This window comes from Antechinus flavipes, chromosome 4, assembly GCF_016432865.1.
Source record: "Antechinus flavipes isolate AdamAnt ecotype Samford, QLD, Australia chromosome 4, AdamAnt_v2, whole genome shotgun sequence".
NCBI classification, from domain to species: domain Eukaryota; kingdom Metazoa; phylum Chordata; class Mammalia; order Dasyuromorphia; family Dasyuridae; genus Antechinus; species Antechinus flavipes.
In genome coordinates, this window is record NC_067401.1 from 298,547,780 (window position 1) to 298,561,361 (window position 13,582).

General features: G+C 38.5%; 1 protein-coding gene across 3 annotated transcripts in view; it reads right to left on the reverse strand.

Moving 5' to 3' along the window:
- The window catches only part of CEP85L (centrosomal protein 85 like), a 236,514-nt gene that overhangs the window by 160,987 nt on the left and 61,945 nt on the right, over positions 1-13,582 (reverse strand). For 2 of the 3 annotated variants that reach the window (XR_007953619.1, XM_051997619.1), the window contains exon 1: positions 2,891-3,048. The exons of the other annotated variant lie outside the window; for it this stretch is intronic. Coding sequence is in view for 1 of the 2 variants with exons in the window: in XM_051997619.1 (XP_051853579.1) it covers positions 2,891-2,954 (64 nt within the window). In the remaining variant the exon portion in view is untranslated. Of the gene's footprint in view, positions 1-2,890; positions 3,049-13,582 lie in introns of those variants that run through there. 3 annotated transcript variants of the gene reach the window in all.

The window sequence follows — 13,582 nt, forward strand, 5'->3', positions numbered from 1 at the left end:
TTCACAACATGTTACTAAGATGCTACACTTCTAAATGAATCAATGCTTCATTTCAAAAGTTTCTTACCAACATGTGTGTGTGTCCAAGAAAGGGAAAGAGGATAAAGGAAAAGAGCAAAAAAACACAAAGATATAAACTAGTTTAAAAAAAAAAAAGCAAGCATTTTAACAGTTAATATTAATCTAATATTAGCTTGGATAATCTAATATGTCACTGACATATTAAATGAAGTACAAGAAGTAATTTCAGGCAGCAATCTAGAATATCCCACCAGAATAGCCTTATTTTTTCATTTTATCTTCCCCACTCCCTTTTGTCTTATACTTTCTTACTTTCATAGTTATTACTTAGCCTCACAACTGGCATTCAAAACTAAAAACACTACTAACTGATATGTTGTAATAAAATCATATTTGGAGAATGCTTTTTTAAAAGACTGTCTTTAAAACTTTAGAAAAACAGATATTTGCTCTAAATTGTCAGTACTAAAAATGTCCTACGTGGATCAATACTGAGACCATATTTTGACCTTCACCAGCTGTTCCTGTTTTTAAAGCCACATTTTATTTTTAAAAACAAAAATGCTTTCAAGGAAGACTCTATAAAGATTTTCCTCTTAATAGAGGATTGAATAAGAATTGAAAAAATATACAATCACCTTATTACTTATAGCTGTTTTCTATATTATTTTATAATCTTATACATTTTACCAAGCTGTTTTCTCAACATAATTAAGGAACAATTTAATTCACTGGAATAGTAATTCAAACCCTGAATTAAATATATACATTTATTAAAGTTAAAACATTTACATTTCATTTTATCATCATTAGTGCCCTTGTTTGAAAAATGGAGAAAAAATACTTTATACAACTCACTTCTAAGATTCATTCTGAGAAAAATAGGGTTTTTTTTAAGTCCCAAAAGTCATGATGCAGTTTTGGGACAACCTACATATAAATATGAATAACTGATACTCATACATTAGAATCTATCTCTGGCATATGCCAACGACAATTATAAGCTGATAACATTTTAAAAGGGCATCACTAAAATCAATTACTTCCTTTATTCTCCCACATCTCATAAAATGCATTATCCTCTTACCCCCTTTACCCTAGCAGTTCTCTGGTAGAAAACAATTTTTAAATGGACTCAATACCTTTATGAATCTATACATACAACAAACTAAAACCTCGCTCCCCCCAAGTAATTATAAAAAGTATTACCAGATGGTATCAATCTCTGGAAGTAAATTTGCTATTGATAACTACCATTATTATTTACAGATTAACAGTATTTTCTAATAGAATAGACACATTTCAAAAGATTGTTTTTAAAAATTTTTCAGAAATCTCAACTACAATCTATATCAGAAGAAAAACAGTAACTTAGGTAAAATAATTATTTCATCCATATATTTTTTGTCAGTAAAACCAACAAAAGTAAAGCTTCTGGTTGTTTCAATTATTTAAAAATGAATGTTCAAAATATTAATTATGTTTTATATATTATATTGATTTCAAAACTTTTCTAGTAGTGTTAATATGTATATTTCTAAGAAAAAAAAGCTACAATCCAAATTTCTGATCTAATTTATAATTACTTTATTTCAAGTTCTGATTTAAATGCCATTCTGGATTAAATGAGATGCTAGATTTAGTTTTGGCATTTAACAAAGTGAAGCAATACTTGGGGTTTTATTTTGTAAATATAATAAACTTTAAGAAATTTTAGTGCAAATGCTAACCTGCAGGGGGCAAGAGAACAAATCCATTCTATATAGAACCTCTGGACCAAAGTCGTCTTTTGATTGCTTGCCCAAATTTAAAAGGGACTTTTTAGATGGCTAACTCCAACCCGGATCACAGAAAAATTCAGTGTCACAAGTCACAAAAGCAGAAAGGAAATGGTAAACCTGTATCTATGCAATCACCTAACAGTTCCTCCAGGCAAGCCGTGAGCATGCAAGGTACTAGACTCAATTATCCATCCCGGAGTGACGCAAAGAGAGAACCCAAGGGGTAGGTTCAAAGTCAGTGCAGGACTCTTCTTCCCAGTCCCTTAAACTTGAGGAGAAAGGAGATAGGAAAAACGGTTCTCAGATTGAATTCCATGTTCCTGCAAATGCTGGCACGGAGGGTTCCTTGCCCGCCCCAGAAACAAACCCTCGAAATAGCGGTTTTTTTCTCGCCGCCTCCTCCCGACATAAGGAGGTTCTAATTATCGCTCGGGCCCATTCCCGACCAGGAGAACCCGCCCCCCTAAGGCGCAGGGGCGACGTTACTTCCTCTAGCTGGGGGCGGCTAGAGAAGCTTGGGGGCGCTTTCTGCCGTTCCCCCAGCAAAAAAAGGAACCCCTCCCACAAAGAGCCACAATATTAACTGCATTTCCTGGTCCCCTCCACATTGCAGTAGCCTTAGAGCCGAGCCCTTCCCCCCCGCTTCCAGGCGGGGAGCTGGGGGCACCCCGATTCCTCTCCCTTCCAATCCTTCGTGGGGGAGGATCGTTTTTTAAATCCACACAACAAGGTGAAGAGGGGCAACAAAGACTGCGCCCAAACCAGGAGGCCCCGCCTGGAGTTGAGATTGCGGGGCGTCTGGAGATTTGGGGGGAGCAGGCAGCAGCCTCAGAGGCGGGGGCGGGGATTCTGGGGGTCGGGGGAAGGCAGAGCAACTCCGGGGACCCCGCCAGATGTCACTCGTGCAGCTTCAAGCCGACAAGAGGAAAGGGGAAGAGAAAAAGGGGATGGAGAGGACTGGGGTGAAGCGTGAGAAAGAGCGGGCGGGGACACAGCCCCAATCGGGCCGGGCAGGGCAGCCGCACGGGGTGGGTCTCTCCCGCAACCCCGGGCCCGGGCCTGGCCATTCTTGGCCCCTCGCTTCTTACCCGTGGGGTAGCTGCGCACTCCGCCGGGGCCGCCGGGCTCCAAGGACAGGAATCGCCCCCACATGGCCGGAGGGCCAGGGACGGCGGACCCTCGGCCCCTCACTGGTCCTTCCGCGGCTGCTCTACGAAGCGGCAGAAACTTGTGCCGAAAAGAAGTAGGAGCAGAAGCCGGAGCCGCAGTGGCGGCGACAGGGACGGCTAACGCTGTACGGTTCGGCAGCTCGTCTGCTCAGCGTCGGGTAGGGAGGAGCAGCTGCGGGGCCGCAGCCCGGGTCGGGGTCAGGAGCAGGGCGCCGGCTGCCATGGCCCCGGTTTGGGCGACTGGGGATCCGGGGGCCCGGCTTCCTGCGGCCAGGCTCCGCAGCTAGGTCTGAAGTTGGTGGCGACGGCGGCGGCGGCGGCGGCTTCTCCCCACCTCCTATTCCTCCGTTCTCCACCCGTCAGAGGCCGGCAGGGGCGGGGCGCGGTGAGGCGGGGCCAGCAGTCCTTACATAATCCGCCGAGCGCTGGGCGGATTGGGCGGAGGTAAATCAAGTTGCTGCTGCGCAACTAGCGGTCCGACCCGGCAAGAGAAGATCGAAGCTACGACTACCGAGACACCCGAGGCCCCGAGGCCTCAACCTACCAACTGAGCCCCCTGCGGGGGCGTTTACAGCTCGAGCATCACCCTCGCTCCGCACTGCCAATCCAGCCCTTTCTCGGGGGTCGGTCCGGACTGCGCCCGCTTGCGCGCTCCAGCGGTCTGTACCATGTGACCGTTGGCAAGCCCTCTCCCACCCCACCCTACCTCCTTCCATGCCTGTGAGCTTCTAGGTCCCCCGCACCTTATGGGGCGGGAAGATTCCGGACCTCCCCACTCCTGCCTGAAATTGACCGAAAGCTGTTTCCTGCTCTGATTCTCTACGTCGTGCGACTTTGGCCTGAGAGTAAGGAAAACGTGGGTTCGAATCCCAGCTTTGTTACTCCTCTTCCTCTCCCAGGCAAATGACGGAACCTCGATTTCCTTATCCGTAAAACGGTGGCGTGAGAGTGCTATGATGATGCTGAAGGCCTAACTAACTTACTGGACTGATGTAAGAATAAACCAATTACAAGATTGATTGATGGAACTCCTTGAGGACAGAGACTGCCTTATGTCTTAGTATCGTCTGGGCTTAACACCTGGCGTGGCATTGAGTAGAAGCTTAAGTCTTCAATTTGCTACACAGTGTTTTGCCTAAAGCAAACTTATTTTCAGTCTGAGGAAGATAAATGTAAGGTACTTTGTAACTTTAAATATCATTACGTGAGAGGGGGAAGGTCTCTTAGTCGAGTGACCCTGAGCAAGTCATTCAAACCTATTTGCTTCCATTTCCTGGTCTGTAAAATGAGCTGGAAAAGAAAATGACAAACCACCCCGGGATCTTTTTTGAAGAAATCCCAACTGAATAAAGACGGGTAGATCTGGGATTTTATGTGAATAGGGAACTTGAGCGGTGGAAACCCCCACCCCCACCCCACCCCCCAGGGAGTTCCTATCTAGATTTAATTTCTTACTGCCTCAAGTAACACTGACAATCTCAGGCAAATCTGAAAACAATTGTAAACTAGGCTTTAAAGAAACGATAAGAAAAAAACCTAATCTAGGCAGAGATAAAAGATTCCAGTAGTGAAATATTTTATTTCTGGTTAGATTCAGTTGATTAGGACTTCTATTCTGAAATTAAGGTTATGCAAAACATTTTTTAAATTACTAGTCTGAACCAGAAAATAGAAAAGGCACTAGAGAAACAAACCAAATGAAAATTTCACCAGACCTTTTTTTATTTTTTTTAATATTTTATTTTATAATAACTTTATGTTGACAGACTCCATGCCAGGGTAATTTTTTTACAACATTATCCCTTGCATTCGCTTCTGTTCCGATTTTTCCTCTCCCTCCCTCCACCTCCTCCCCTAGATGGCAAGCAGTCCTATATCTGTTAGATATGTTGCAGTATATCCTAGATACAATATATGTTTGCAGAACCGAACAGTTCTCTTGTTGCACAGGGAGAATTTCACCAGACCTTCTTGAAGGAGCCAAGGGGTGATCCGTTTACAACATTTACAAAGATAAAGAGATAGAAGATTTATTAATTACATGGGTAATAAATACAATTAAAATTCAGAGGTTAGACTTCATAGTACTATCCTGAGATTTTTGTAATTAAAAAGCAAAAAGTAGGCAGAAGAGAACCAAATTGCATGGAGAGTGATCCAAAGAACGCCTTTTCCTGCCCATCTCCTGAAAAACTGAGTCTTCCTTCTATTCTGCCTGGGAAATGTCAATTTTCCTCCATACCTTTGCATATAGCAATTAGGGAAGCAGAAATAGTCCCAAAGAAAAAAGCAAGGGTCCATGGGAAAGAATAGAAGGTGTCAGGAATAGTTATGCCTTCTTTCTTCATCTTAAGTAAGATTTTCAAAAAGATAATTATTCCTTAGATGATTTCCATTTCCAACTTTATGTTAATGTACATCTATTATTAATGGAAATTTTAATTGCTCTAACAATATTTAAATGCTTTTTAAAAGAACTGCATTGAGACTACATGTTTCTGATTCATATTAACCTTATGAACTTCATTGCTGAGCTCCTGGACAAAATCTTGTTTGAGTCTTCTCTCTGCAATCTACTATATTTGAATCCTTTCCTAATATCTAAACTTCCATTTTGTCATTGTAAGGATGATAATAAAGATAACACATAAACTACTCATCTAGTGGACTTAAAATTGGAAAAATCAAAATGGACAGAGAGACCAGATCAAAAATAAGAAATAGCATACCAGGATGGCCATCCACTTTTCATAACATAGTTTAAAACTATTAGGACAGGGGTAGGGGGGAGGAAAAAAAGGGCCAGACAGATAATTTGATCTGACCATGCCAAGGCAACTGGAGGCAATGATGAACTTAAAAGCTATATGGAACAACTTTCCACTGCTTGAGTTCTATAAGTTGATAATTTTGTATGGCCCATCAATTATGTTATAAATATCCAAATGGCCTTTAGCAGAAAGAAGGTAACCTACCTTTGTACTAAAATTTCAGTCAATAAAATATAGATCCCTTCTAGCATTTAAAGACCTCCACATGCTGAAACCACCCATTTCAAATGCCACTCCTCCACTTTGATTGGATTTTTTATCAATGTTATTCATAATAGTTGTTTTATTCTTTTCCCATTTTCCTATTGACAATAATCTTTCCTCTTGGACTTCACAAAGCCTTTTGTTTTGAAACTTTCTAATGAACTTATTTATTATTGTATATTATACCTATTTGTGTTTAATTCTTGTCCCTCAAAGTAACTATAAATTCTCAAGTTCAGAGATTATCTCTTATCTATATTTGACAGCAACTAACACAGTGGATTGCACACAGTAGGTTAACAATTTTTGCTAAATGTCTTGAATGATAGTTGAAAGTCAGAAGGAGAAATCTTGGAAGCCATATATAAAAGGGTCTTTATCCAGAGAACTCAGAACAAGGATAGTGGTCAGTGGATCCAGAATGGGAAGGATGACTACTTGCAAATCTGAAGTTTAGAAGAACTTGCGGGAGGAGAGGGTAAGCCACAAAAGAGGCACCTCAGGCTCTCATACCCAAAGCTATAGAGATTCTACAGAAGAATGAAGACTAAAGGTATGGGATAAATTCAGCTTGCATGTGCTTGGAAGGAAATTCTTATTTGCGGCCACTTCTAGCCCAAGGGGAATTAGGATATTCTATCTAGGCATTCAGAGAAAACTTTAGGCACTTTGTGTAAATCAAAGCTTAGTATTTTCACCTTTTTTTGTTGTTGTTGTTGTTAGAATTGTTTGTTTGCTTGGTTTTTTTTTCCTTATGGTTTGTTTCTTGCAAAGCATGACAAATATATTTAGAAGAATTTCACATGTTTAACTTATATTGGATTGCTTATTTAGAAGGAAAGGAGGGAGAAAAATTTGGAACATGGGATTTTGCAAAGGTGAATGGTGGAAAATATCTTTGCATGTATTGGAAAAATAAAGTTATTTTTTAAAATGAGGGGAGAAAAGTCTGGGGCAACTTTATGTGTATTAATTGACTTGAATCAAATATGCCTGTTTTCAGAATCTCAAGGTGAGTGAGGAGAGAGAGATAGGAGAAACAAACATAATTGTGCTTTTTAATTTAAAAAGAAAAGGTCTCTTATGTACACCTGCATTTTGAAGTACATGCATTATTATTTTACAAAAAAGATTTCCAGCCTACACAATTGTTTGAGAACAGATGGATATTTCTTAGAGTAACTAGACTTTCTAATAAGAAAAGATTCAGCATGGTATGAAGAAAAAATACTGGATTTAGAGTAGAAAGATCTAAATTCAGAGCCTATTTATCCCACTTACTTCCAGCATGGCCTTTAGGAAAAGTCACTTTACATTTCTGGACCTCGGTTTCCTCACCTGTAAAATAAAGATTTAGGGGCTAATGGGCTAAATTGTGATTCTGTGAGTATGTGGCCTTTATCTTTTCCTTTTTTAGCATTTTCTGTATGACTTAGCACAATGCTATGGATGTAGATTGCTAAATAAGTATTTGTTAAATTAACAAATATAATATTTAAATCAGGGCTTCATATTTTATATATTAATATAGCTGTTCATTCATCAAATATATATATATATATATAGCAGCTAATTGGTGCAGTAGATAGAGTACCAGGCTTGCAGTCAGGAGTATGAGTCTTTTTGAGTTCAAATCTGACGTTAGATATGTACTAGCAAAGTGACCTGGGGCAAATCACTTAACTGTTTGCCTCAGTTTCCTCATCTATAAAATTAGCTGGAAAAGGAAATGGCAAACCATTCCAATATCTTTGCCCCCCAAATAGGGTCCCAGATGAACATGACTGAACAACAAAAATATACGTACAAAAGTATGAGAAAATCCAAACTAGACAAGCAAAATATTTTACATCACAAAAGAGTTCTATCAAATATTATAACAACTGTTATATAAAGCAATGTGTTTTATTAATGGATCATTATGAAAATAATCATAAAGCAATATATTTCCTTTCTTCAAGGGTCCATAATTTTATCAGTTTAGGTACTATTTCTATTAAATACATACTGCAAATCCTACAAAATGACTTTTTGCGGGGAGGTGCTTGATTAAAAGAGCCATCATCCTGTGATTAAAACCAGTCTTTTTGAATTTAGCTAGGTTAGTTCCTAAGACAAACATAGACTCCATAGTTGGTCTCTACTCAAAGCCTTTCCAATATGGTAGAAACTGCCAAAACTTGTGTTCCACTAACATAAACTTTGAGAACCTAGGGCTCCCTCTATGGCACAGTAAAGCATCAGATTAAGGTTTTAGTGTATATATACATTAGTCCCCCTGATTAAAATAAGAATAATCCCTAAATTGAATGGTTTAAGTTGCTTGAATTTGCAAGAGAGGTAAATATACTGGCCACAATAACAAAAATAAGATCTCTACAAATGTTATTTTAAATGGAATATAAAATCCAATGACAATTGTGAGTGTTGTTCAGTTATTTCGATTGAATCAAGATTCTTCATGATTCCATTTGGGCTTTCTTGTCAAAGACACTAGAGTGGTTGTCACTTCCTTCACCTCATTTGACAAATGAGGAAACTGAGGCAAACAGGGTAGGTGACTTGCCCAGGCTCACTCAGCAAGTATCTTGAAGCCAAATTTGAACTAGATTCTTTCTGAACTCCAGTTGCAATATATCCACTTTCACTTTCACACCTATCTGTTTAGAGAATTCTAAATGGATTCTAAGTGGATGGTGGATAGAGAGCTGGCGCTGAAGTCAGGAGGACCTGAGTTCAAATTTGACCTCAGACAGTTAACACTAGAAGTATGACCCTGGACAAGTCATTTAACTCCAATTGCTTCCAAAAAAAAAAAAAAAAAAAGCTAAGGAATTACTAATTTATAAAAATTTCATGTTTACAAATATTTCCAAGTTTACTATCACTTCCATGTTACTGTTAATTACACAAAAGCAGATTTGTTCAAGATCATTAAAAAAAACTAGGAAAATGGGACAACTTTATAATTAAAATATTTAACTTATAGTAAGAGCTTAATGTTTGTTGATTTAATTTATTGTAATTAGAATATATTTTTTGTCTTTTAGAGCTTTCATTGCTCTGGACAGGCCACTTAACTTTGATTCCAATTTTAATTTCTGTATTATGAAAATAAAACTTGCCTCTTTGAAAATCTCTCTGTTACATTTACTTTTTACAGAAAGAGTTATCTCTTATAATTCTGTGTATTATCGGATTTCTGGAGGGTATTTACAGAACATTATCAGTTGGGGAGTAACAAAAAAGATTTGGAACTTGAATGTTATCAGAATTCTCAGGCATCATCTATCAACCTTTGAATAGAAATAGTGTAATCACCATCATAGCATTTAAATAACACTTTAAAGTTATAATACACTTAACATATGTTATCTCATTTTATATCACAATAACCCTGAGAAGTAGGTACTATTATTTCCCTCATATGGATGAAGAAAGTAAGACAGTCAGGAGTTAAGTGACCTGTCCAAGGTCACAAAATTGGGCTCTGAAGTCATCTCAGTCTGAAGGGTGACTAGACGAAATAATCTGTCATTTAAGCACAATAATTGGGGGCACCCTATCAAAGCAAGACCTTGACTTATTTACTAATCCTAGAGAGAAAATGGACCTCTACTTGTCCCTGTTTACATATGATTAGAATTTCCCCCAACTCAAGAGAGTAAACACAAGTAGAGAAATGGTAGATAAGCAATGACCTTTGATCCTAAAGATTATAAGACAAAGGAGTGGTTCAAAGAAGACTGGCCTGGCACATTCATGAGGAACAAGGCTGAGTTGATTAGAGCATGGTTCACTATTTCAGAATTGGGAGTGGAAGGAAAGGATGTCAACTCTTTTTGAGTCTACAGAGGACACGGTAGAAGGACAAAGGATAGATGCATCTGGTGATTCTCAGAAATAGGAATCAGAGAACGGCAGTCACTATAAATGGAGGTCCCCAGGATGGAAGGTTCCTCCAGGGCATGGTTATAAATCCAACTTGATCCACATATTTCTTAACCCAAATGACCACTGAGCTACCTAGGTCTCTTCACCTAGCAAGATTGGCAGAAACTGTATGTTCAGTTCCTCATTTAGAACATTTCTAAATATTACAACCAACAGTAATTGCTTTTTCCCAATCAAAAATATGTAATAAAGATAGGAACTGGTACTGTAAAATCATTAGCATTTTTCCCAGATAAGAAAACCCTTTCTAGTCATGGCGGTCAGTACCCTCTTTACAACTTATGGTCTTAATAGGACCTCCTAGAATATTTCATGGTTGGGGAGAAGAGGAGTAGAAGTTAGGTGAGGGGAGACTCACACTACTAGTATGTATCAAAAGTAGGAGTTGAACCCAGAAAGTTTTATCGACTCCAAAGCCAACTTTCTATCCTAGATTGAACTACCTCTAATTATCTAATAGTAGAGTGTGTATATGTGTGTATGTATATATGCATGTATGTCTACACATACATATGTATATATGTGCTTTCAAAATTCATAGATATAAGTTAGAAGTATTCAGCCTTATAGTTGTATCTTAATATACAGACCATGGTATCACATTTCTAAAATAGGTGTTAACTAAAAGCCAAGACAAATAAAAGCTTGGGACAATGCAACTACTACAAACGCATTGTTCCCTCTATCAGAGATTGTCCAATGGGCTTTAACAGGTTAAATCCTCAAAACTGACTGACATACAGAAGGGATTCTCATGACTTCTATCTAAAATTCTGCCAGGTAGTAATGGGGTTTGATTTCCTAGATCCTTAGTTCTGAGCTCCATGATGTAATTCCCAAGAACTGTATGTAGACTGTGACAAGTGACTCCAGCTTATATGTAGTATATCTATTTAAAATGGCATTTCTGAGTTCCTGATGACATGAGCCAGTAGACCCAGAACTTAGAAAAGATTTGGGAATGGATGTGTGTAGGTATATATGTGGGTATGTGTCTAGAGGTAATGTTATATCCTACCAATATTGCTGTTCCTTCTTCCATCTGATGAAGTGCTCCATCAAGACACCTTCCTAATTTTCTTATTACAAAAGCTTGCCTGGCCCAATCTTTCGCAAGTGGAAAGCTGTGTTTTAAATTATGATTCACACTGATATGTTCCAGTTACCTTTTAGAAACGGGCAGCTTTATGTAACAAACTGGAAAAATTCCTACCCAGAGGAAACTGCCATAAATGTCTGTATTTGAGGAATAGCCAATATGACATTAATAGTCCACTCTTGCTAAGACATCAATGTGCTTTTAAATCAATTAAAGGAGTAGTTTTCATGATTTTCTGGACACTGTAACTTCAGAGGCTCCGAAACACACTCCTTATAGGTAAGGAAGTCATTCAAGGGGTATTTATTAAGCTTCTTGGCAATACAGAGGCAAAAATAGTCCCTGTTCTCAGTGGACCCACTTTCTAATGGGGGATACACCATGCACAAAATTATATATACGAAGTGTAGACAAGGTAAATTGTCGATTTTCTTAGAGGGCACCAAGTATGACTTTTTGCAAACTTACAGTAACCAAGAAGTCACTCTCAAATCTCTTTCACAGATATATAATCTCGGATATATCAGAATTTCCTTCCATGTTATTAAAAATTCACCCTTGCAGGAAGATGAAACCTGCTTGCCGAGAGGTACTAAATACAGCCTAGGGTAAACCAGATCTACAAGGTGTGGAAACTTGTGAATACACAATTCTAGTAGCCTTCCAGTAGATTGGCAAAGCAAATGAAAAGACTTGCTAGAGTAAACCTTTAGTTGTAGTTGTATCCTTAATCAATTCTGCAGTAGGATTGAAGTAAGTCATAAATGCAGAAGCAACTGCAATTGTTCTCCCTTCTTACATAACCCAGGTAGCCATCACTTTTGCAAGCCAAAATTGGACATATAATATCTTCTGATGCATTTCATCTACTTCGCTAATTGCCACAGTGCTGGTGAATTTTGTCACCTGGTTAGAGGTTACTCCTGAGAGGAGTAAGAAACTTCTGGAAATTTTAGAACTAACTGAAGACAAAAGAATATTATTTTAAGTATTAAGTATTGTGCTTCTCTGCACAAATGACAGAAAATTCAAACAAATTCTATATTACTTTAGTCCTAAATTACCAAGTAAATTAAATTCATTGCATCTCCTTTCATATTATTATATATTTGATACATAATATCAGATGACCTGATGCTGAATGAAACAAGCAAAACCAGGAATGCATTGTACACAATAATAGCAAGAATGGGCAATGATCACCTGAGAAAGACTTGGTTCTTCTCAGTAGTTCAATGATCTAAAGGAATCCCAATAGACTTTGGACAGGAAATGGCATCTGAATTCAGAAAAAGAACTAAAACTGAATGTAAATCAACACAACTTATGTTCACTTCTTTCTTCTCTTTTTTTTCCCCTCTCCTATGATTTTTCCCTATTGCTCTCCCAATATGATTCATAAAGCAATGTGTATTAAAAATAAACTTACTAGGGGCGGCTATTTGGTGTAGTGGATAGAGCACTAGCCTTGAAGTCAGGAGACCCAAGTTCAAATATGACCTCAGACACTTAACACTTCCTGCCTGTGTGACCCTGGGCAAGTCACTTAACCCAATTGCCTCAGCAAAAATAAATAAATAAATAAATTTACTACAGTATTATTATGTATCCTACTAAATGGGACCAGGTAAAGATTTCTCAAAAAGTCTCTGAGATGGAGTGGGTCAGACTCTAAGCTTCAGGAAGTCACTTGATCCCTATTCTCAGAAGTCTGTAGGGCAGGAAATGTTAAACCCTAGGTCTAAGCTTCATGAAGTTATGTGACCCACAGGAAGTAGACAGCATTGCTGACCATTGGTCAAGGGTTATTTCCTTTTCAGTCCATTCAATGAACCCAAGTGTTTTGCTGTTTAACTAATTCATTATTACCATTCCGCCAGGCCAGGCACAATGCTGGGAGATAGGAGCTGAGAGGCTCTCAATCTGCTCAGGTGTGCTTGGGCCTCTCCTTGCAAAGACCAAATAAATGCTTCCTCTTTGTATCTGAAGATGCCTCTGAGTAATCAATTTGGGTAAGGGGGCCTAGCACCCATCCCACACACAATCAAAAGAATTTCAGTCTATCAAATAGTAGAGGGTTTAACTATCATCTAAGCATCATCTAAAGTGTTTAGGACTGATAAAGGAAAATAACTCTCTTTGTGATATTGTGCTTAATGTCATGGAATTTAAACATGTCACTGCTCTGTTTAGTTATAATAATAACCAAGGGGCAGCTGGTTGGTGCAGTAGGGAGAGCATCAGCCTTGAAGTCAGAGGACCTGAGTTCAAATATGGCCTCAGGCACTTAACATTTATTTCCTGGCTGTGTAGCCCTGGGTAACTCATTTAATCCCAAATGCCTAAGCAAAAATAATAATAATGATAACACTATCCAAAAAATCTGATAAATATTTTCTTATACAAACTTAAATCACAGAAATCTTACTTTGATTTCTTGACATAGCTCTCATCTGGACATAGTTCTCAAAGGTAATATATTTATATCAATAATTTTCAGGTTTACAAAAAGTGATACAATTA